The sequence below is a fragment of the Streptopelia decaocto genome (genome assembly GCF_964273445.1).
Source record: "Streptopelia decaocto genome assembly, chromosome: 2".
Taxonomy (NCBI): Eukaryota; Metazoa; Chordata; class Aves; order Columbiformes; family Columbidae; genus Streptopelia; species Streptopelia decaocto.
This window is the reverse complement of record NC_138655.1, coordinates 116237234-116263570: the sequence shown is the minus strand read 5'-3', so window position 1 is coordinate 116263570 and position 26337 is coordinate 116237234. Positions and strand designations below refer to the sequence as shown.

At 34.9% G+C, this 26337-nt stretch overlaps 1 protein-coding gene across 8 annotated transcripts in view; it reads right to left on the bottom strand.

Annotated features, from left to right (window-relative positions):
* ULK4 (unc-51 like kinase 4) overlaps positions 1–26337 on the bottom strand; it is a 240153-nt gene that overhangs the window by 118151 nt on the left and 95665 nt on the right. For 7 of the 8 annotated variants that reach the window (XM_082044443.1, XM_082044446.1, XM_082044445.1 and 4 more), the window contains exons 30-31: positions 24396–24488; positions 8474–8522 (exon numbers count right to left, since the gene is read on the bottom strand). In XM_082044443.1, the coding sequence (XP_081900569.1) occupies positions 8474–8522; positions 24396–24488 (142 nt within the window). The remainder of the gene's footprint in view (positions 1–8473; positions 8523–24395; positions 24489–26337) is intronic. The other variant, XM_082044449.1, reaches the window with a different exon arrangement.

Here is a 26337-nt window from a genome sequence, read left to right as displayed (position 1 = left end):
TATGACCCTTATGGGTCCCTTCCAACTTGACACATTGTATGACTTCTGCGATTGTTTTATCCATATGCAAAACAACTGCACATCATCGCACAATACCATGGGTTCTCATTATTAACGACAATCAAAAATGGCTTTTATACCATGCATTTTGCCTTCTAAGAGTTTCATCGTCATCAGTTAAGAAGATTATAGCTCCACATCAGTAAAACAGAACCGTTAAGAATTCATTCTGCGTACAGTGTTAATACTTGCATAACAGATTAACCTGATTCAGCACTAATCAAACATTTACAGATGTATAAATATCTAAACATTTCCCCAGAAACTCCGGCTGAAAGACTGGTGACAAGGAAAAACAAAAACAAAAAACCACCACCAACAACAAAAAACCCACACAAAACAAACAACAACAACAAAACCAACACACACAAACAAAATTCTTTTTGGAAAAAAACAAATAAACAAACAAACCCAACTAAACAAACACAACCCAAACAAACAAAAAAACCCCACACAAACAAAAGCAGTATTCTGCTTCCTGGTGAAAAATTCTCAAGAGGGTTACACTTACACATGTTCACTAAGTATACACTGTTTTCAAGTCAGCAATTTAAAAGAGATGAGTAGTCTCTGGCATCTCATCCTTAAACTAAAGTGTTTAAGCAGTTAATAAAGTAATGAAAATAACATTTTTTAACAGAAGAGCCATATTTTATTCCTTGACAAATGGAAATTAAAATACTGTACCCTACTGCTCTTTACAGTATCTTCCTCAGTCTTTAGAAACACTTCTATTCATTTGATTTAACATTAAAAAGAGAAAAAAATACTATACTTTTCTAAACGTTGACACAAGATTTTAATGCATTGGTAACAAATTTGCCATGCTCATTGTTTAAATGTTCTTCTACTCATAGTAATTTTTACGTTTGCGTTACATTTTTCTTTAAATTGCATCTGAATCTTTTATCATTCCAAACTTATAAATCCTAAGATTTCTAACACATTTTCACTAGTTTCTCCTTAATCCGCTTTAAATATTAAATAACTTTCAAAACAATCAATTATTTTGCTTTATAAACCACCCATTGAAATAGGATTTTGGCATTTTTGCTTTCAGAAATCTTCATAGATTACATTCCTAATCTGTCACAGTAGTTTTACATACACTGCCACAGCATAGTTTGGCTATTCAATCTATTATATTTTAGGAAATATGCATACTTCACAAATAGGAAAATACCTAGATATATCCATTATGGATAAATTTAAGGTTTCTAACTGTAAGTAATGCCCATCCTATAGAAGCCACAAATCACTCTTAGAATCTAATTTCAGATATCTTATAAATACAGATTTTCCCTAAATGCAGTAATGAGCAGATAAAACACAGCAAAACAAGTCACTGCATTTAACTTTTTTATAACAGCACTGAATACAGAGCCAAGAATGGAAATATTACACACAAAGTTATTAAAATAAATACTGTTTCCTGTTCTTTCAAGCACATGTTGCCTAACCATTCCCGGATTTCTTTGTGTTGATTTTTTTTAATGGAAAGCTGAGGCTAAATTAAAGATTGAGTATGGCCACAGACTGAAGGGATCTGTCCATAGCTATCAGCTACTACCAGTATCAACCTTCTCATGTAAGCATGGAGCTTAAAGATGGACTTTGGCTCAAAGTTCATTCACAGCAGAGGACCAACTGCCCACTCATATTAAGTGCTAGAGGTTCATATTATTTGCCATCCTAATTTTCTCCAGAAGATGAGTTCTGCAGCATAAGCTTGTACTCCCTACAGAGTATAAGAATATGAGTCTCCTATTCTACTATTTCAAGTATCCATCCTGGATGATCTACAAGTGCTTGGAAGAGTTGGAAACATGCTCCCCATTCTTCTAGACAATAACAAGTTGTGCGCCATGATGGACTAAAAGGTGCTTAGTTTAGCAGACTAAGTCAACTAATGTTTCAACTGTTGCGATAACCTCTGATACATGTTCCTCTATATCTGTCATCCCTGTGGCTGTCAAACTGAAAAACACCTCTGCCTTTCCCCTCAAATGATATTTGACTGCAGTCTCTCAGCAGAAGACAGAAAACAAGCAAAATAGGAATGATGAAGCTCCTGCTTTTCCTCTCCAATTTTTTCCCCTTTTGTATAATATTTTCACAGGAAAGTCTTGGCAGAAAACAACTATTACTTTTAAACAGTTCTAAGTGGATGGGTTGATTGCTTTAACTGGATCACAAGGATTAGAATCGCTGACTGTAACCACTTCCTGTATTAAATCCAACCACTGCTTCCACTTGGCTGCTACGTGACTTCTTTCTCACAACTTTTTTTTTTAATTGAAGGGCTTTAGTTAAAAATATTTTTTAAAACCCCAAACAAACAAAAAATGAAACAAACAAAAAACCCCAAAGCAATCTAGTTACACATGGCTACATATCCCTTTAGATAAATTTTCCACAAAATTATTAGCTTTCTTTAAAATAAGGTGTTACCCAAATAAAACTGGAGTGTTTTCTCTTTTTAAAGTATGAATATATTTAACTAATTTTGAGGTAACTGTTTCATTTTTTTTTCCTTAGAATCACCCCTAGCTCATACTGTCTTTCTTAGGGCTCAATGGAGTAACAAACTTTATCTTTCAACTGCAATTATAACAAAGTGAGCAAAGTAGAGCTGCCAAGAGGATCAGTGCCTGTCAGCAGAACAATGATTTTGAGGCATTTTTTGAGCATTCAAGCACAGGTTTACTGCAGTCTGTCAAAAACATCAACAGTACATGATCCTTTAGTTTAAGACATCCAATTCTATAATTAAACTTTACAATATGGGCTCATAGCAGTTCCAAAACACACAGGGACAGTATAAAACCACAACCTAGACACAACTAGGAAAAATATACAAAAATATATTAATAAATTTAATTATTTCAAAAAACTTAAAGAAAATACGTGGACTTGCTTGTGTTAAGGATAGATCAACAGCATAAACAAATAATTATACTTATACCTTTAAATTAGATTGCACAGTTTAGACACTAAGTCACTAACATTCATCGATGGTTTGTAATAAGACATCATTTATAAATATAATAACTTCTAATCTTACTATAAATTCATTTTCCTTAAAAGGATATGCTTTTAGATGCACGTTGCCACATTTTTTTGTGTGATCACTGACCATTAAAATACAAAAAGTTGCAGAAACACTTTTGACAGCAAAAACTTAAGCCTGTGAGATGCTGGTGTGATTAAAACTTACAACACTGATTTTAAAAGGACAAGCACACAGTTGACTACTGAGCTTTAAAAAGAGGAGAGTACTGAGCTCCTCATCACAAGCATCATTAGCTTTAGTTTTAAAATTTATCAGCAGAAAAATAGAATTTCACCAACGACACAATTTCTTTTCTATGCAATAGCTTATATTCAGACAACCCGAACCAAAGACCAGGTAATACTTATGATGTGTGGAGGGTCCCCATCCTATTACCTCTAAAAAGTAACATATATGCCAACTTAATTCCTAGCCACTCAGCAAAATTTTGGTAGCAATCTAAAATACAAATAGCCATAATTTATAAGTATAAGAATAAACTACTTCCAATTCCTTTCTCAATCTCACTCCAGCATTATAATATTCAAAAATAATATTTTGTATATAACATACTGATATTTCAGATAGATCGCAGGTTTGACATCGTAAAATGTATCACAAATAGATGTAGCAGTAAAAGACAACAAGAAAGTAATTTGTGAAACATACCCTACAGTAACTTTTCCTGCCACAATCCCTTCTGTTATACTTCAACACCAGCAATTAATCATCACCATACATCATCCCAGCTTTTGGTATCAGTTACGTCATCAAGGAATTTGGTTAATTTTTAATCTTGTTACCAGTGGAATGAGGCCAGCTTTCCATTTGTTTTTCAGTCACTTACTGTCCTGAATATACTCATGTTTTGCCAATACATCTCTCTTTTTCCACAGATACACATTACTACATCTTCACTAATATCATTAGACATTATAGCAAGATAAAAGCTTACTTATATTGCAGTTGTACCTTCATAGTCCTTTGAAGAACTCCTCATAATCTATGTAATCACTAGCACTAGGATCTCAGATCAAGGTACTGATGAAATTAATTTGCGTTCACTTGTAACATGTAACATGAAATTCTCCTCTGAAGTTTTGCAATGAAGAACTGAGCCCTGTACCGCTGAGACCCCGGATGAAGCCAGGTCAATGGAGGAGTTTGCTTTAGTCGATGAGGACTGGGTTAGGGAGCAATTAAATAGTCTGGACATCCATAAATCCATGGGTCCAGATGGGATGCATCCGCGGGTGCTGAGGGAGCTGGCTGAAGTCATTGCTGGACCACTCTCCATCATCTTTGCCAAGTCTTGGGAAACGGGAGAGGTACCCGAGGATTGGAGGAAAGCAAATGTCACTCCAGTCTTCAAAAAGGGCAAGAAGGAGGACCCGGGTAATTATAGACCAGTCAGCCTCACATCTGTCCCTGGCAAAGTAATGGAACAGCTTATCCTTGGTGCCATCTCAAGGCATATCAAGGATAAGAGGGTTATTAGGGGCAGTCAGCATGGCTTTACCAAGGGTAAGTCATGCTTGACCAACCTCATAGCCTTTTATGAGAATGTAACAAGGTGGATGGATGATGGCAGAGCGGTGGATGTGGTCTACCTTGACTTCAGTAAAGCCTTTGACACAGTCTCCCACAGCATCCTCACAGCTAAGTTGAGGAGGTGTGGTCTAGACAATAGAGTAGTGAGGTGGGTTGCAAACTGGCTTAAGGAGAGAAGCCAGAGAGTGGTAGTCAATGGTGCGGAGTCTAGTTGGAGGCCAGTATCTAGTGGAGTGCCTCAGGGGTCAGTACTGGGGCCAGTATTATTCCATATATTCATTAACGATTTAGACGAGGGAATAGAGTGCACTATCAGCAAGTTTGCTGATGACACTAAGCTGGGAGGAGTGGCTGACGCGCCAGAAGGCTGTGCTGCCATCCAGCGAGACCTGGACAGGCTGGAGAGTTGGGCGGGGAATAACCTGATGAAATTTAACAAGGGCAAGTGTAGAGTCCTGCATCTGGGCAGGAACAACCCCAGGCTCCAGTATAGGTTGGGAAATTACATAGTAGAGAGCAGTGTAGGGGAAAGGGACCTGGGGGTCCAGGTGGACAACAGGATGACCAGGAGCCAGCACTGTGCCCTTGTGGCCAGGAAGGCCAATGGCATCCTGGGGTGTATTAGAAGGGGGGTGGTTAGTAGATCGAGAGAGGTCCTCCTTCCCCTCTACTCCGCCCTGGTGAGACCACATCTGGAATATTGTGTCCAGTTCTTGGCCCCTCAGTTCAAGAAGGACGGGGAACTGCTGGAGAGGTTCCAGCGTAGGGCAACAAAGATGATTAAGGGAGTGGAGCACCTCCCTTATGAAGAAAGGCTGAGGGAGCTGGGTCTCTTTAGTCTGGAGAAGAAGAGACTGAGGGGTGACCTTATTAATGCTTATAAATATATAAAGGGTGAGTGCCACAAGGATGGAGCCAGGCTCTTCTCAGTGGCAAACAATGATAGAACAAGGGGTAATGGGATCAAGCTGGAACACAAGAGGTTCCACTTAAATTTGAGAAAAAACTTCTTCTCAGTAAGGGTGACAGAGCACTGGAACAGGCTGCCCAGGGAGGTTGTGGAGTCTCCTTCCCTGGAGACATTCAAAACCCACCTGGACATGTTCCTGTGCAACCTCACCTAGGCGTTCCTGCTCCAGCAGGGGGATTGGACTAGATGATCTTTTGAGGTCCCTTCCAATCCCAAACATACTGTGATACTGTGATTTGGTATGATCCAGCTGAGTTCAGAGATCTAATTGGTCCAGATACATGACAGAGGGTAAAAAAATTTGTCAGACCTCAGTGTTATTGCTTAGATCAAAACACAGGGCCATATGCAGTGTATGAGGTAGCGCAACACTACATTGATGAACATGAGAAGCAGTCACACTAAAACCTATTTCTTGTGAATTGCCCAGTATTTGGAAGCCATCGTGCCCTCACTGCTGCAATAGCTAGATGAAAACTAGGACATTTGATCCCACTTTGATTGGAGCACAGACTGGAAATGAAGACTGCTGCAGGAGATACCCTCCAATTCTGGGCCCACAGTATTTCCCTTCAGAGTCTAAGAGTCAATGTCTTGTCAGTGGCATTGCTGGAGACAACACGAACTGCATCTAATGATACATAGAAGACACAGTGGATGTTTGGTCCAGCATAGCAAGTTATGAAGTACTACTGATATCCCTTGAACTTCATAGCAATAGCTCTGCCTTAATTTATTGACAGTACAAAACAGTGTATTAACTGAAGCATTGAAATTCAACAGCCTGGGGTCAGGTAAAATTCTAGATAGACCACCACAGGGCTTGATGTTACTGAACTGTGCTGTTTCTTGAAGCTTATAAAAAGTAGAAACCTGGCCAAAGACTAATGTATAGACAGTAATGGGAAGTCTAAATGATATGGAGCTCCCTTCACTCATAGCACCATGAAAATTATTTCACGAAATATAAAGGAATCTGTTAATTTGTTCTGTTTATAAGGAGAAACAGCCCAAAGATAAATCATTCCAGCCTGACTAGTCCCATCTCCTGAGCCTTCCCAATTGTCTAATATTCCTTTATTGAGTTTGCTCTTCTGTAGGAAAGATGGGGGAACAGTAAGGAGGGTAGAAACCTTTTTAAGGTCTCACATCCCTTGAGCCAACCACAGTCACAGCTGACAGTCAGTGTACTGTTGAAGCTTGACTGCTATGTCTGGCTACTGAAGCCACCACAGGCAGCCTTCCTGAACAAATCATGTTAAAAGGTGATTGCTTTTCTTTCCCCTCCCTAAAAGCTATAAGGTTTCTCCCTCACAACTCTAACCATAAGCTCAAAGAGATCTATAGAGCTTTAAGAGAACTATGAAATCTTCACAGACCATCAGTCATGAAGATGATTTTGAGCTGCTTTTTACTCCCTAAAAAATATTTCTATAACTCATCAGGTCCAACTCTGTGTAGGGATGTCAAGAGGGAGGATTTATTGTTGACTTCAACTGACCTTACTTACATAGCATGACATTCAAACACTTTGAATGCTATGACTATCCATATTATAAAAAGTTTTTAAAGATCTGTGAATATTTCTAGAGATCATAACCATACTCAAATATTCAATAGCTGTATACTAGCATACATATAAGTGTGGGTGTAGATAAATATATATTGGCATTTAAACTTTGAGATTACAACAGCTGGAGAAGTTTCAAAAACATTACTTTCATATTTGAGGATATTAACGTGAAACATTTGACTTTCACATTTTACTGTATGTCTCTTTTGTACTACCTAAAAGCAGTACTTAAACTAGGTCAAAACTATTTAAGAAACACTGTAAAATGTTGGTTTTATTGTTACTACTTATCACAATAGGAGACTTGTACATATATGTACATAAATCCTGTGTTCTGTTACCACTGGAAAAAATCTATCATCACTAAACAGGGCTTATACGGTTACGCAGTATTAAAGAGATTTAAAATGATAGGCAATGAAATAAACTACTGCAGAGGGAAAGAGAAGATTAAAATTTTCCTAAGAAAGGAAAATATAAAAGTTGATTCAGAATCACATTTAAAAACATCTTCCACTCTGAGTAAGACTGAATTTCAAGAATGATCCAAACCCACGTACTCAATCTGCCCACACTGCATAAATTATTCATATTTATTTATAATGTGTAGTTAGTATTCATCAGGAGCATGTTTACATGATAGGACACTTACCTGATACAACTTCCTGAACAAGAAGATTGAAAAAATAAACAAAAGACTGGAATGTAGCCATGAGAAGGCTAGTGGATAGCGCACTACCCAGCTTCCAAAGTAGCCTACAGATTTTTCTTCTTTGTTATTTGTTTTGCAATATTTTGGTGACACAAAAAATATCAATATCCTACTTAGGAATGGGAATTCAGCATGTGACTATCCAAAAATCATACCCTTGATACTTCATATTGAAATAAATTCTAGAAGCAAATAGTGAAAATTGGCATTATCACAGTCAAACTCGGGTTTGACGCACATTTGGGTTAAAACATAAATCTCTCAGCATTTGTTGCTCTGGCTGGGCAAATACATTGTTCTAATTAAGGATCAGGCTTATTAATTCTATTTTCAGGTTTTTATTTGGTTCAAAAAAGGAAAAGTATTTATTTTTTTTTTTATAAATTAGATGGTGAGAATCATAGACATCTGCTTACACTAGATTATTTTGTATTGATAGACTGTTCAAATTTATTTTATCAACATTCCTTATTAAGCTTACTCATTTGACATGGTTTGGGATATATGATACCTATTAGCATGTATATATATATATATATATATAAAAATTCTTACCAAGATGACTTGGAAAAGAACTGGAAAAAGATGGATTTCTTCCACAAGGCTGTAAAAACATATTTTAAGATTGATTTAAGAAAAGAAGAAATGAATTATTATTAAACACACAAAACTCACAAAAAGTAGACAATACTGAAGAGAGGTTACCCAAAATAATTTAGTTAGTCTTCCAAATTTCAAAATCAGACACAAACCAGCATGTATAGAGTTGTATGAAGAATATTCTCAAAAACCAGTAATACTTTACAGCAATGCAGCCTTTTCCATTCTTAGAACCCAAAAATATTTTTATTAGTAAAGCGTGTGTTTCTCTCACAAACACTACAGTGACATACAAACTACATGGTCACACAGTTTTTCCTGTATCATACCGTCTTATTTGAAGAATTATTCTTCCTTTTTCTTACACACTATCCTAGATGCCAAACCCAACTCAGAACACCAAATTGGGTGTTTCAAAGATCTTGTATCTTTCTGATATTACTCAAGTGTTTCATAAACAGTAGGTAGGTTTTAGCCTTGTGATACAGCTATAAGACAAGACTGTATTATGAAGTCTGTGTAATACATGCAGAAGTCAAGCACATCTGAAAGTGCTGAGGATGTCCACTATGGATGTTTACTCAACATGAGGCAGATGCTTTTGTACAATTTTTCGGGGAACTCAGCATTGAACATACAACAAAATTGTAAGTAGTATGTCAGTTAAAAACACAAAGTTTTATATTTCTCTATGAATAAACAGGAGTTATATTTGATTAAAATAAGCATTTCATTTCATGTTTGAAGCTTCACTATATAATGCCCTATACTGGCTTCCAGTATAACAACAATCAGATTAATTCTTTTTGGTAAACTATTCATTAAAAAGAACCCAGATGTTCCTAAAATTACATGTTTCCATTTAAAAGTTTTTATTCATGTCCAATAAGAAAGAGAAGCTATTACTTGTATGGATAGTGTGAGCTGAAGAACTAGACTGTGACCTGAAGCAACGAAAAGGAATTGCACATTCTCTTCCACCAGCTTAATGAGAAAATCAAGAGGGCTAAACATTCAAGGGTCATAAAAATCATTAAATGCTTCACTTAATGTCACCCATCAGAGCCCTGATTGTTCAAGTCTGCTGAAATCATGTTATGTAAAGGAAATATAAGGTAATAAGGAATGAAAGGCATGCTAACACAACAGCCACATCTATGAAGAGCTTAGAAGTCAGATATATACATTAAGTATAAATAAGAATTTCCTATTTTGTATTGTTTTCTTATTTCTCTAATCCTTACATTCAACTAAATGTAACAATGATGACCATATAGAATCTACATGAAGTTGAGATGGGAGCAGGGGCTTAGCACAAGATTTATTACGCTGTACAACACTGGCATATGAGCCTACAGACAAGTAAAACACATCCACTAAATTGGTAAAAACATAAAATAATATAATTGTATGCACCTATATTAATATGTTTAATGTAGCTAAGTAACAGCCTTGTCCAACCAAGTGCGTTTAATGTTTCTTGCATACAGAAATGTGTAAAAGCACAAGATAAACCCAACAGATAACGTTAATACATTCTGAGAGAGAGTTTATGTAAGGAAAGAAACTCATTATTTTTAAGTTAAGAAGCTTGAATTTAAGGACAATTTCTGTTCTTATAAAGTGATGGAAAAGATAGCCATATGCAATGGAAATCCCCACAAGTTTCTTACAGAGGTCAGGAGAACTGGAAAGCCATTCTCCTCAGTGCCAGCTAACAACCCTTAAATAGACAGTTATGGCACCTTGGACACAGCCAAGCTGTGAGAGAGTCCAAGGACTGCAGATAAGGAGACTTATTATATTTGAAGTTCATTTTCTATGGCCAAATCTACTAGTTAAATTAAAAGCTTAGACCATGCCTGTAAAAAAGAACTTCGCTGATGTATGTACAACAACCCTGGATGTAAAAAAGATCATTTAAACACCACACACTCCCAAAAAGAGCAACTGCCGTAAAAGCAATCATTTGACAAAACGAAGTTTTGCCAGCACAAACCTTCTTATGCTTAGGGCATATTGGAATTACTTAGCCCAACAAAAGCTGCTTACTTTGCTACATAAGCAGCATTTAAACTGAGAACACACTGGCACTATAATACCATCAAATACCAAGAACAGCTAAGTAATCCTAGGTTAGGCAAAACCTAGAAAAACGCTTGTGGTAAAGAGTAGATTATGAACCAATTGGTTTCAAACACTATAAGCAGTCCCAATTGTTACAGAGTAACAAAGTCAGCTATACTTTCTGCTGAGATGAGCTAAGATGAAACTATAGCAAGTATGGCTATTCTGAAAGGTGACTTGCAAATCTTTATGATTCAAAAAAGAAAGAGCTGCAGCCTTTAAAGAAAGTTATACACGTAACATAGCTGAAGCATAAAGTCACATAAAGCAACGTAAATCCGATTTATCCCAAATTGCATATATGTGCAGGAGAGTGACATTATCACATTCTTTATTGCTCTCTTACAGTTCTACAAAGGAAATGCCTTAAAGCAGGTAAAAGAGGAGTTTAGCTATTGAATTTACTTCATAGGATGGTCCTATGCTAATTTAAAAGTAGTTTGGTTCTTTTTAGACATTTATATAATTTATATTAAATTAGGTCCTATCCAGTTTGGAAAACATAAAGAGTTATAATCATACATGTAAACAAATCATAATTATAAATATCAAGTACTCACATTGTCTTCTCATCTAAATCTACATCCAAATAAATAACACTAGCTCAAAATAACTAGTCACTTAATTTTATAAGGACTTGCCATCAGTACAATCTGAATTGTTAACACTTTAATGATTTTCAGAATGAGATTACGCTTTTGCCTTCAAAAACTATGCAAGATCTGTTTTTCTGAGACATCCTAAATTGCCTTCCTGCAAAATGCAAACCTGCTGCAGAACACTGAACACAGACCAAAGGCTTTTGATACAGGTGTGATCCTGTAAGAAAGCCAGGCACCCACTTTGAAGTAAGAGTCTTAACAACAGGACTTGTGATTTAGAGTTTAAGCTTTCCATCCCAGCATTTGCATCCAAAAGAAAGTACCTTACACTAGAGTGTGAATATATGCTGCCTTGTATTTGCTAATCACAGGACTAATTCTGGTAGTCTTGAGGAGAGAGCAGAAGACTAATTCCTTTCTTATTTGGTATCAAGAATATCTGTAATGATTCTCTATACAGAATTCTTTGTCTGATGAAAATGAGATGGGATATTTCAGTTGCATCTGTTCAAACTAGGTATTATATGAAGTTACAAAAAGAAACTGTGAAATCAATAGAACTACTGATCTTGTGTCACTAACAAAGCAATTTAATAATGTCACTATTTTATTCCTTTAATTAAAATTGTCTAACAATTTTATATTCTTATTTAGCTTTTTTAACTAAACTTCTTTGGTAAATTCTCTGCTCTAATTAAAAAAATCATAAATTCTCCATGTCCAAATTGCCATTTTCCTCCTTTATAGAAAGGAATTACCTGTCAGTAGGTTATACCTACAGTGGCAGCTGGTCCCTAAATAAAGGAAACAGGGCAAATTCTCCCGTAAAAATACAGCGCACTGAATTTACTAAAACACTGAGATTTGTGCTCTTAAGTTAGTTCAAGAGTCCGCATATTATCGTATAGCCATAAGTTTTGATAAAAAAGCCACAGACTGCTACACTTGGAGTAAACACTTTTCACTCCTCATTGCATAGCACAGATACCTTTTCCTAGAAGGACAGCAATGCAACAGACAAGACTTGCCTCACAATAAAAACAGGTGCTAACACACAATTTTATTTTGATCCCTGACAAATGACTTCAGAATTAATGCTCATTTCACAACTGCTGTTCATTCCTGTATTTTTAGTTCGAATCATACACACACAAAAAAAGACCCAAACCCACAAGTACGCAAATGTTAGTACTATCAAATTGAAAAGCTGCAGTAAAGGCTAGAGAACAAACACAAAATGGCCAACATATCTGTGACTTCATGCCATTTTGGCAGCACTGAAAGATACGAAGTTGGTGGAGACAGTCAGTTGGAAACTCCTCAACCTCAACCAGCAAGCAAACTCAGGGATATGAGTTTCTAAGTTGGAACAGCCTCTTAGGGCCATTGCTACCTTCAATAAATTAGAGAAAACTTCAGATAAATTTACTCTTTTTGGATGAATCCCAAGTAATGAAACTCACCACTGAACCAGAAAGTTTTAGTAATCTTACTGCCACACCTTGATACCACTCCCTTCAGTAGCTGTTCAAAGACAATGATCTTGCTATTGATTTTAAGAAACATTATACCAAGGCACAATTTACAATGGTATCTACCATAAAATACACCAGGGAGAAGATCTATCAACCTTATCTTTAGGGGTTCCAATTATTTTGAAGTCAGTTTTCTCAAAAAGGTTTCTTTTTCAATTCCAGTTCCTAAGCTTTCTCAGCAACTGTAGTTTATATTTCAAATGACGCAGGGGGCAAGAAGGAAGAGAGAACTTTTGGTCTTTTTGCAGGATATATGTTGGATATAGAAGAATTAGATTTTTATTTTATGCTCTACTTTTTGTAGTAGAGAGAAAAAGGAGAGAAACACAACAATAAAGGTCTGTATGTATTAATAAAAGAGATATCTTACTATTATTTGATGATTATATTTTAAATTCTTTCACAAGTGTGTAATTAATATTGAACAGGCGAAACCTAACAATGAACAGCTGAATGCTATTCACAAACACAAGAGAACAAGATCTGAGAATTAAAATAAATTTACACCTCCACTGTAAGAAAAATATCTGAAGCACAATATTTCTTCTTTCAAATATCTTAAGTATTTGCTACAACTGTCAAAGTATTTGAAAGCCAAGGAAAATATTTTTTCAATAAGTACAATGTGAAGATTTGTATTAAATGTACTGATCCATAACAGTTCTGTTTTTATCATGTATCAGCAGTTGAATTGTTAATAACCTCCAGTAATTATGTGGCAAAATTAAAGGGGTTTACTTTCAGTTCCAGCCTAAGCCCAAAAACTGTCTGTGGCACATATTTATTGGAAAGGTGTCAGTGCAATCCTAGTTAATTTGCCAGCAGTCTCAGCAAGCCTACTGAGGGAGAACAGTTTGTATTTTCAGTTCCTGTTCAGTTCTCAACTTCAAAATTCATGTTTTTATAGCAATATTCGTCTTTTGGTATGTCTAAACCAAAAGATACTGTGTTTCACCGATTTCCCATTATTTCCTACAATTTTACCCTTGCCTGTTCACAAGTAGTAGAGAATACCTAACCAACAATCCTAAAATAAAATGTCCCTTTTTCTTAATATAAAATCATAATACAATTTTTTTCCCAGTCAGCCAGGAGTAATTGTAAGACGACATTAAAATTATATATATATATTTTTAATTCATAAGTGAAGTGTATGTGTTATATTCCCCAAATATTACAGACACACAACATGATATAAAACAAGAAAGACTATGATCAAAAGCTTGACCAGCACTAAGGTTTATAGTCATAAATAAAATGGTTTGAAGCTCTCTGACAAAGTTGCAGCCTCTGCAACTCTGCTCTGCACATTCAGTGGCAACATAAAACCTCTGGCTTACTGGAATTATATCACTTTCCTGCTTTTTAGGGTGTAAAAATGTTTGTTTCACTTTTGAAAATAAATTACATGCAGTTTGGCTCCTTAAAAAAAAATATATATTTTAAAATTGTATTTCTTTCCCTTAAATACTAAGTCCTCAGGGATATTTGGCTTGAAAAATTTATATTAATCTTTCCATTATGTGTTATCTTCATGGTCTCTTGACACCTATGCATCGATGCTTTGAAAAAAGAATTGATTTAGTCTAAAACATTAAAAATACATATTCAAGCCCTTTTCAGTAGTATCCTATTTTCTTACTTGCTGAGTTTATAAAACATTTTCATTCACTCTGATATCAAGGATTTGAGATCTAAGCTCCTAGTGTTCCAATTCACCCTGTTGATTACATTCTAGAAAGGACAGATTCATTCTCCAAAAGGACTATCTGCGAAGTATTGAGATCTGTAACAAAGTAATATGTCAGGCTATTCCTCGTTGACCAGTACCATCAGAATAAAAAAAAGCAACCTTCTTCCTGAGATATATATACATACACACACACAGCCTAGCTTCCTGTATATAATAAATTTAGTTGGTTCCACTGTAGGCTGCAAAAATACTCCAATATTGCCAGTGATAAAACCTACATGCTACAGTTTATTTTGTTTTGTTCAGTAACATGCTTCAATATGGATATATGGCTGATTTTTTTTTTTATTACACCTATCTCTAAGAAACCAAAACAAGAAAACTATGCAGAGATTTACATATTATACTGACTTGCAGAAAATGACAGAGACAGATTTTCAAAGCCATAAATTAACAGTAAATGTAGTTTTGATGAATTCAGTTTCCCATTATGATTTTACAGATTATTTTTTTTCCCTCTCATTGTGCATAACAGTCAAATCTGTATTCTGAGTTCTACATGATTGTTACTAGAAATTAGAATTTACCAGAGAACAAAAATTCCATTTAGGGACAATTTTCAAAATTTAAGGTGAATCTATACCACAATTTGCAAAGATACTCAAAATTATTCTATTCAAACTGTCTTAACATATTTTAACATTAGTTTTATTTCACTCTGAAAGAAAGCATTTTCAGGAAAACTGGACTGTATTAATGTGTCCCGTCTCAGAGGAAATAACTGAATGATTGTCCTTTCTGCTAAAGGCTGACTTACAAGACTCATTTCCAAATCCCTTATCAGTTTGATTCAAAGTAAGTACCCCAGTTACAAGGATCAACTGAACCAAACCATGTCAATCATCCATTCCAAATGTTGGCATTTCACTGATGTAAATCTACATTTTAGTTTAACAACACTTCATTGAGATACGTTACTTTTTTTAACAGTTCTTGTTATCAGAATGGAGAACTACTTAACAGTAGTTAATCAATAAAAGATACGCGGAAAAGAAATGCAAACCTTACTTTAAAAATACACATCTCGCAATCAGGGTCTTGAAATGTCTATATAAATAACCATATTTGTTCATCAACTTTCAAAATCAGATGAATTAAAACAATTATTACAAGGATGGTGAAGTGATTATTATAATTTCTGATAAACCTACTCATCTCCTGAAGTATCAGAAATTATACAATTGAAAACCTTTTAATTACAATCACAATATCTTACTCTGAAAACTGATTTTAAGCAGCTTTATGCCTCAAGAGATTTTTCAGCTTAAGGATGAAGTCCACTAATCGTCACAAATGGAACTGATGAAGTTTAGTAAATCTTACTTTCTTTAAGGAGCCTATACTATTTTTTAGCAGAGCTTTTTGATGTTTCTGTTAAAGACTGAAGACTGGTATTTTCTGAAGTTTTTGCCAGGCTGTGATTATGTATTTCAAACTGTTATTGTATCCAACTAAAAAATAAGAGAAATAATTCAATTTTTCCTCAAGTTTTAAAGGCTTGTTTGAAGGCCCTTTCTCCAGTTCTGCTACTTTTTAACATTAAATAAAAATTGCTTTAAAGGTTCTATAAGTTAATTTTCAGATTTTAATTTAACATAAAATACATCTTTATGTTTCAAAATGTTATAATATTGCCTAGAATGAATCAATAGCTGGTTAGACAAGATACTTCAACCATATCTTGGGTACTTTTCCTAAGCCTTATTTTTTCCTCTCTTTTTTTAGGTTTTGCATATTTATAACTTTAAATGGAAGTGTGAGAATTCAGACCTAAGTAGCTACAGTTTCTTAAATGTAAAATAATTGTTTCCTAAATAATTTTAACTGATTTGATGTATGACAAAGCTTCAGGCAATTCTGAAAAAAACTTTTAGTTATATACTCATAGTCATACGATTTAGTTTTAGGTATTCCTGCAAGAAGCAGGAACTTGGACTTGATGATGCTTATGGGTCCCTTCTAACTTGACATATTCTATGATATGAAAAACCCAACAGTATGTCAAGCAACATTTTCTTGCTTCTGGCCTTACATAACCAAGCACTCTCTTGCCTGAGAGTGTTCATACAAAACTATTTGCACAAGCAAGGATTGCAATTAGGTTTTTTTACATCAACCAGGACCTTTGGTTATTATTCTCATCCCTAAAAAATTATAAACACAATCTGTTCAAAGAACGAACGAGAGTGAGAAAGTACTTCATTCTCCATCAAAATCAACACTCTACCAGTAACCTTGGAACATTTCCAAGACAGCAAAGCATTCACTTTACACCTCAGACTTCCAACACTTTTTTATCCAGATAACGTTAATGAAAGCTTCTGAACCCATATGGCTTTTTGAAAGGTGACCTGTAAGGTGTAAACATAAACGCATGTCTCTGCTAAATTACTGACCTATGCTTTCAATGAACTATATCAGGAAGGTTAAGTAGGCCTTACACCTTCTACCCAACTCATTGCAGACTCGTCTCTTTTTACACACCTGTAGAGTGTGACACAGCAAGAAGCAAGAAAGCAGTATAAAGGACATCGTGTAGGTTTGGAGCCTGTTCTAAAATACAGTTCAGGGTATTTTAAATTCTTCCACAAACTTTCCCCCTGCCCCATCCCTAAAAAAAACCCAAACTCACACTGAATTTAAAATACAAAAAAGAAATTAACCCTCTGTACTGATAAAGAGATGGCTGAGCAGGGACAAATGGAAGTGAGTGGGTGAGATAAAAGCGAAAGACGCAGTTCACACACTACAGATCGCTTCTTCAGGCAGTCAACTAACATTGATCCCAAGTGTTTTCAATTCCTACACAATTTCATTCTACTACATGACAAAAGGGCTGTCACAATCTCTGAAGAACAGCAGAGGTTTGAAAGAGAGATGCAACAGAATGCTGGCAAGCCCTCCACAAAGCAAGACCTTTTCTTCACAGAAACACTTGTAATCAAGCATCTCTTGGATAATTTAAAAAGAATTAAAGAATATCTGAAGGAGAAAAGAACCATTAAACCAAACTTAAGCTATCCATTCAACAATGGGATTAAAATCTGAATTGAAAATTAAGATAACATTTCAGATTCTAATCTGTGTAGAGACTGCAAATCACCAGGACTAGACTCTGTTTACCCAAGAGTTCTAAAGGAACTAGAGAAGAAAATAGCTCTTAACTGTAGTGTGTACCTCATTTAAAACCCTCTGCTTTCATAGAAGAGATTTGAAAGACAGAAAAAGTGATGTTATCAGATACTAACTTTTGAGAGAAGTCCAATGGGGGATGAAAATCTGGGTATTACACACATTCTTAGCTGAACACGTGAGTAGAAGCTATTCTGAAGAACAGAACTGGTGGGCACACACAGAGCAAGAACAAAGACATTCATTTTAAAGGGATGAAATGTCACATACATGACAGATCTTTGAAGAAGTCAGTAAGCATGTGGCTAAAAGAGAGACGGTTGATACAGTATTGTTTTCAAAACTTATTTTATAAGAAGCCCTACTAATAGCTCTTAAAAATAGGGGCAGGACTGTTCAGGTTGCTAAAATACAGCTAAAGGAGACAATATGCCAGAAATTTATGAAGTACTATGTGCTTCTTTTTTACTGTAGGAACTTGATTGTGTCAAATTAAGTGGCAAGTGCCAGATTAAACAAAGAAATCCGAAGAAGAGCCCTAAAGATAATAAATCTTCATACAGGTGATTATGCTATAGAATAACTAATATTATGACAAATATCTTTTTGAACCCATGTAAATGAAATGAAATTACTCATCAATAGCTACTAGTTACAGAACACCAGGTCTTCTTATATGGCTTCTGAAAAAAAAAAAATCACAGAGGGGCTAAGAAAGTCTGCAGAAAGTATTGCCACTCGCTTGCCTTCTTACAGTCTTCTCCAGGCACCTGCTGTTCAGCACAAGACAATAGATTGGATGACAGTTTAGATTTGCCTCATGCTGAACAAAGGATTTGTGGCAAACTGAATTCAGTCAAGCCTACAACTCCAACTGTAGCACCCTAACCAGCTGAACCTTCCTCATTACCTGCTTTTTTTTATTTGCTGCTTGTATTCACTATGGCAAAAATTCACTACTAAAAGCAAAAATACCCAAGAAAGAATGGTATTTTCTCTTTCTGCTTAATGCTTTACATAAAAAGAGTAAATATGTGAACCTTACAATATGACATTTTTCAATATTTGACCTAAGAGTAACATCAAATAGCAGCCTTACATTTTTAAAACTCAAGACATTCAGCAATTGATCAGCAACACTGAAGAAGAAACAAAATTACAGGTATAAGGTTAATAGCTAATTTCTTTACTAAAGGGAAACTTCTATAAAATGTAGCACAAAGGAGTTGTGTTTTACATTAGAAACAGTGATTAGTATTAGAGCCAGTACATGACTAGACTGTGAGAGCTCACTCAATAATGAACTCTAACTGTTGCCTTTGATATGAATTATAATAATGTGTGACTTGGCAACAGTGTTATTAGCTGACACACAACATTTCAAGAGTCTATTTCTGGGCAAATACTAAACCAAAGAATAGGAATAGCAAAAATCATACTAATTCATTGCTGATTTATGTTAGCATGATTTCTCTGACAAGAAAATCAGGGAGCTTACAGCTCAATTTGCATAGATGCAAAATTAGTGCAATCAGAATCAGGTTCGAAATCTAAATAAATGTTTCCCAAAGTTCTAATAAAACTGTATGATCCTCTGACAATTTCAATCCATCTGCATTGTGATTTTCTCACTAGTGTTGTACACCTCATGCATGTAATTCCACTGTTCAGTTCAGCTGGACTAGGCCCCATAAGCTTACCTGTTATAAGAACTACTCCATATTATTTTATTCAATTCATTACAGAAAACAAGAAAACACATAAAACCAGAGAAGTAATTTAGAAGCAAGTAGGTCTACGTTTTTAAAGGGAGCACGTCAACCTTAAACTTGAAAATTAAAATGACTAATGAGCAGAACAAAGTGTTTTTAAAGCAATTAATATAAGCCCACATTAATCAATTCACCAGGAAAGGAAAACACTGAAGTGCTTGCCCTCTGGTATAATAGCACAAAAACTACAGCAGGTTCAAAGATAATCTATGCACAATGCTGACAAGTGTTTGTGAACCGAATCACAGTTCTACCAACACAAACAAATTAAAGGCACCACACTGAACTCCAAAGAGTTTGGGTTTTTTTTTCTCCACTGCTCATTTTGTGTGTGTGTGTGTTTGTTTTGTTGTTGGGATTTTTTTAAACCATTTCAGAAAATACTAAAAAGTAAACAAATGCTAAGGTAGAACATCATGATGTATAAGAGGAGGATCAATCTATTACTAACACTGACACCAAAATGTGCCTTTAATGGTCTATAATAGATAATGCACTGGTACAAACAGTAGTGTAAATGAAGTTTGAAAATTAAACCATTCTTGAATTATTCCAAAGACATTGTGATAAAGAGCTACTTCAATTAGTCAAGACAATCTGCTGCAGTGTACAAGGTCAATCTATCTATCAGCTTCACAGGTACAACATCTGTGGCTTTTAGAAGCTGCACAGTTTTTGTTGCTTTTAGAACCTTCCTATCTTGTTTTCTGCTGCCTCTTCTCCTTTTCTAGAACAGTGCCTAATATCTGTCTGGGAAATTTACAGTAAGGACAGGAGGTGAGGAAGGTTCCTTAATTTGCTCCCCTGTCCCTCAAACCACATAAATCTAAGAAGGGTCACACCATCAGTTTTTAGATTATTTTATTTTCTCCCTCAGGTAATGACCTAAATAACAGAATATTGGAATGTGTCCCACTCTCATGATTATTATCTATGGCAATATCTGACACACCCCTCACGACCATTCTATTTCCTTCGCTGTCTCACTTCCTTGCAACCAAAAATGTCTATTTTAGCAATCCATAAAAAATTAAGACTCCGTAGTTTCAAGTATTTAGCTGTCAGACATATTAGTGTTATCAAATGCTCTAAGTTTCTGACAAAAGATAAGTCAAGCAGCTGCATAAAAGAGAACGCACCAAATATATTACTACATTTCATAACCTCATCTATGAGATCAAAAGCCAAGTTAAGAATCAAGATCCAGTATAAGTTTCCTGGAGTAGCACAGTATAAAATACTAAAATAGTCAACCTTAAGAGCAGATAACCAATACACCATATTAATAAAACCAAAGAAACTCAGATCAACTACTCCTCATTACTAGAAAAATCTACCAATCTGATCATTATAGACTACAACAAAACCACATACAAGACTCCTAGCAGGAACCAAAAATCCCCAATCCTTAACAAATAGATTGTGTGACTTTCTATCTGTACATATAACCTATAAATTAAGTTGATAAACAAAGGAAAAGGTATCTCATGACAGTGCACTTCTTGAATAAAGACTTGATCAGATCTCACCCTGCAGCAGACATTTGTTCCCATTGTGAGAAGTTCAGTTCCTCCAATAACTCCTTACACAAGTATAAACCACCAATAATAATTAACAAAGGCAAAGAAACTCCAATGCAAATTTCCAGCAGTATCAGTGATTTCTTTTTTTTTAAAAAAAAAAAAAAAATCAGTCTCAAAACAGCTAAAGATGAAGTCTACTATTAATTCTCACACTGGTTTTAATGTCCACCATTTTTCTTATCATAAAACATCAAAAATTATCGAAGAAAAAAGGCAATAGGCATTCAGGAGAGCCATAACATCTTACTATTAACATTCTTAAAGCCAGACTGTTGTATAAAAATTGGCAACTGATGAATCAATTGTGCTCAAAGCTTTTCCTTCCAATATCTGCTATTCTCTTAGTAAACAAACTGTAAGTGAGGTTGTAACAGACAGCACTTGTTGCATGATGTAAAAACGGGTACATAAGAGAAACACCTTACTCTTTTATACTCTAATCCATTAAGGTGAAAACAAACAAAAAAACTATCATCCCGCTCAAACCTAGATTTTCTTCCCTTCTTCCTGTGGATGCTCATGTGATTAGATGTCCAAATGCTTTATGTGCTCATAGAAACACACTAAAGGTTTTTTGTTTGTTTTTGTTGTTGTTTTGGGTTGGCTTTTTTGTTTGTTTGTTGTGTTTTTTCTTTGTTGTTTTGGGTTTTTTTTGTTGTTGTTTGTTTGTTTTTTATAGCTACCATGGTACACATGCAGCAACTTATGTTTCTGAGAGATCTAGTTCTGCAGCACATTAATGGGATATCACTAGATTTCTCCACTGTTAAATTGAAAAGCAATAGAGCGGAAGAGCTCCCATAACACAGAATGTTAAAAGTGACCCCAACAGTGGAGCAACGGCAAATACTACAAGGTATATTTTTGTATTTTTACAAAATATTACCTGTTAAAGGCATCCACAATACATATCATACATTGGCAGTATTTTATCATAAGTTTATAATACATTAAAATATTATTATATTTTAATATCTGTGCCTCTGCTGTATAGAACAAACTACCTGTAACAGAAAAAAGTGGCAAAAAATGGTAAAAAAAAGATCAAATGTTTTTCCTCTGATATCACAAATTAGCTGATTTACAGTATCAGCTATGAAAAAAATGAAACAAAAGATTGGAGTGCATCTGACTTCTTTCAAGTGCTAAAATCAGAATTGCTCAAATGCTGACGCCTCACACAAGAGAAGACTGAGAGGATGAGAAGAAGAAAGATAAGCATGAGATACAAGAAAAAAGGCGGGATTAAAGAGGAGAGAGAACAAATTAGGTTAACATGTCTGAAAACAGGCTATCATACGGAAAAACTAAACAAAACACAGTAGCCCTCACTCTCCTCCTGATTCACTCTTTTATTTCAAAGTACAGTTAATAATAATAGCTATTTTTGAAAGATTTGGAAACAATAAGGTAAATACTAATTTAACAGTTTTTCATTTTACGGTCTTCTTGCTACCATCATTTTTATTCATTTAAAGTCACAGGACAGAGCATCCATCTTTGAAAGCCAGGCATTATGGACAAACTGGAAGCTTGGAGGAGCCACAGAGACTCAATGAAAAGTGACTTACATCAGTACTAAAATATAGTAGAGTTTTTCCTCAAAAAATAAATATAATCCCAAAGGATTCGTATCCAGTGTTATTTACTTCCCAGCACAATAATCACAAATAACGAAAGGGGCAAAAGAGGGCATATGTCTTGAGTAATTTTGAGTTCCATGCATACCAACTAATTAGCCATCAAACCAAAACAAAATCAATCATGATCTAGTGTTCGCTGCTATAGCACATATCTGGTTCCCACTTCGTTCACTAGCAGTTTGTTGTACAAATAAAACATATAATTCATCTCTCTCACACTTTTGATGCATCAGCTACTTCCAGCTAAAGTTATTGGAAAGTCAAAGAGTCAGGAAGAATAAAGACCAAGAGAACTGAATAAACTCTGCTCCTTCAAAAATCTAGCCAAACATTATTTACTGAAAGTAGAAGATGAGGATTAGTAAGACTTGTGAGAAACAGAACAATGTGTTAGTATATGGAATCTAGTAGCCCATCCTAAATAACAGTACCAAACACATTGGTATTTAAAAATATTAATAGTTCATTGCATATCCACAGCTGCCTTTTAACAACATTAAGAAAAGAATTGCTGTCCGCTGTAGAAGACCATGAGGATGAGTGGGCATCCACAACCTACCTACATTGAGCATAAGTGCAACTACATGCAATTCTTCAAAGACAATTCATTAGGCAGAGGAAAAGTGCTGCTATAATATCCAGCATTCTAGTTACACTAATATTTCCTATAACTCTTAAAGTACTAGAATATCTGTAGGTTAATTCTAAAAAATATAAAGCTGTACTACTTGTTTGCATAATACATAAAATCCTGCAGTAGCATAAACAGCTTCTATACAATAAAAATACAATTCAGTACATTTGCCATATTGAAACCATTTAAAATCTCAAGCCACCCTATTTCTAGTTCATTGTTAGTCTATATTGTATATTAAAGTACTGCTCACGGTAGCATCATAAAAGATTAAAAGAGCATGTTTTCATCTTTTGTAATAAAAACAGTAGGTAAACAAGTTATATTTCCTTCCCTTTCTTTTTTTCTTGTGCTCATTTCAATCAGTCAAAGCACGGCATTATGGTACACAGCAACTCCTTAGCCATAACACTATCAGACACCACGAACAGACAATGGTCAGTGCAAGAACAATCCAATTTTCTGGGCACATACCTGTGTGCGCACAGGTATGTGACAGAGATGCTTCCTTATTATTATCAACAAATGCAGTTTAAGTTCTATGCCTTTTTTTTTTTTTAAGGTCAATCATGGCCTAAACTTTGGAACAATAAGATATATTGATATACCTTTAAACATAGTGAGTGTACCTACATTAAAGATTAAAACCCGTATTTAGGAACTTAAAAGGGTAGCTATTTTTGCAGGAAAACTGAACAGCTTTAAAGTGAAATGACTGGTCTAAGCCTTTTACAAACACATCACCTTTGTCCTAGTACAATTATGCTTAGCTGGACAACAGTTTTGATAATGTTTTGCTATTAATTTCTTAAAGTTTTTAATTATAATTTTAAAGTTAAAATTCCACTGATTCTGTCTCTAGTGTTTCACTAGCTAAATCCATATTAAAATAACCAGGATCATATAAAATTGACACAAAAGATGTAAGATTGTGTTCTCTAGGATTTTCTAAATATCTTAAATCACATTTTCTAAATATCTTAAATACCTTAAGTAGTATGATAGTGCAATTTAAGTTACTATTAATTTCTAATGGAAAAAAATCAATTGAAACAGAAAAAAATCCAGAAGAACAGAGAATGAGCAGTTGTATCACCTCACAGAAGCAGGACTGTGTTCAGTCAGGGCCACCAACAGTTTCAGAGCATACAGTGGTACGGGGTCTGGAGCCATCAGAATGTGCTCATACCTGAAAGGAAAGGAGGAAAAGGAGTAGCAAAAGTGAAAAAAGACAAGACATGTTAAGAAGTTGATAATAAAAAATACATTATTTCCCATTTCCAAAATTTATAATAACCACAATGGAAATGTAATGCTGTCTGCAACTATACAAAACAATAAACAAAACTTACTTAGAAACACTATTTTAAAAGCAGCAGATTAACTTTAAAAGAAGCGTTAATAAAAGAACACAATTTTCTAGAGAGAGATACACAATTATAAAATATGTATCAACATATATGTTTAGAAAACATACATTAATATAATTTGTATTTATAAAATGCATACAATATATATTTATAAAACATGCATTTTTACTATATGAATGTGATTTACTTATTAATCAACATTATATATTTTATATATAAAAATCTAATCTTCAAGTGACTAGTAGAAACTGAACCTCAAAATATTAGGCAGAAGATTTACTAGGTGCTCAGTAAGAACATCAACCAACTTATATATAATTAAATGTTATATTTTGTTTACGTAATGATTTTCCTCAAAATGAAATAGTTTACTTACTGAACAATCACATTGTGCTTTATGATTTCTTTCAAATTTTTGAAAAAAAAAACTACCACATTGCTTTAACGACAACATACGTCCATTATCCAAGTAATATGGAGTAGAAGAAGAAAAAAATACTTTAAAGCAATGTTTATCAAGAGCTATAGCAGTGAAGATAAAACTACATGAAAAACACCTATGAAAAAATTCAAAATATCACCTTATGGAAATCTTGGTAAGGGAAAACAGATTGCTGAAAACCAAAACAGACCTTGCTGTTGCTGCTAACATTGAAGTAATGCTCACCCAACATAGAGTTTATTTTTATTTTATTTAAATCAAAATGTATCTGGGGGCAATAGAGATACAATGATAGAAGAGAGAAAGATGTAAGCACAAAAACCCCAGACTTACCCATGTCAAAACACCATCTTTCATTTACAAATAGTGCTGTTCTAAACATGTGGAAGTAATAGAATTGGAAGCATAAATCTCTTCATTTGTAAAAGAAAAACCATGAAGAATTAATCAAGTACAAATGAAGGGATGATTTGTAGGAAAATGTGGTAGGTTATCATGTTTTGTGCAACAAAATGCTTCCACTACTTTTTTTTTATTTTGTGTTCTGAAGGAGGGAATGGAATCAAGTAAATCACCAAGAATTTTACTTCACATCTTGAGATCTCTAGCGCTGCCTGAACTGAGCAATCTGGATCACTTCCCACCACCCGGGTGTTGGCATGTACCCTACTGAGCGCCAGTTCTTCACTGGAAGGAAGACGCCCCTCTCCTCAGGCACCACACCTCAGTAGCCCAGTTTACACAAGAGGGAAATCTAGGAGGAGATGAAGTGCTTTGCAGCCAAGTCTCTGATCTGCACAACTAAGAAAAGGAGGGTGATGCACACCAGCTCTCCATTCTTGATCCTTCCCAGGGGCTAACATTCCCACAAAAGCACACAGCCTATGGGCAATGTGTCATAGCTACTAGCTTGAATGTGCTGCCATAGAGTTGCAAACCACACTAGAGAATCTACACAACCAATTGGCTTCATGTCTTCAGTGATTGAAGTATCTCCTTTGCAAATAACAGATTCCAGTTCCTTAAAGAAAATTATTTCTCATTGGTGATTAAAAAGTCCCTTCCTTCACAAAAGAAGAAAACACTATATATTAGTAGACAGTGGTCCTGGAAGCCCTTCATGCAAGCAATATGTATTCCTACCAAACATAATGAACTATTTGCATTTACTACAAAGAACATCACATTTTAAACCCAGATGTCCCTCCCTTCCATACTCAACAGCT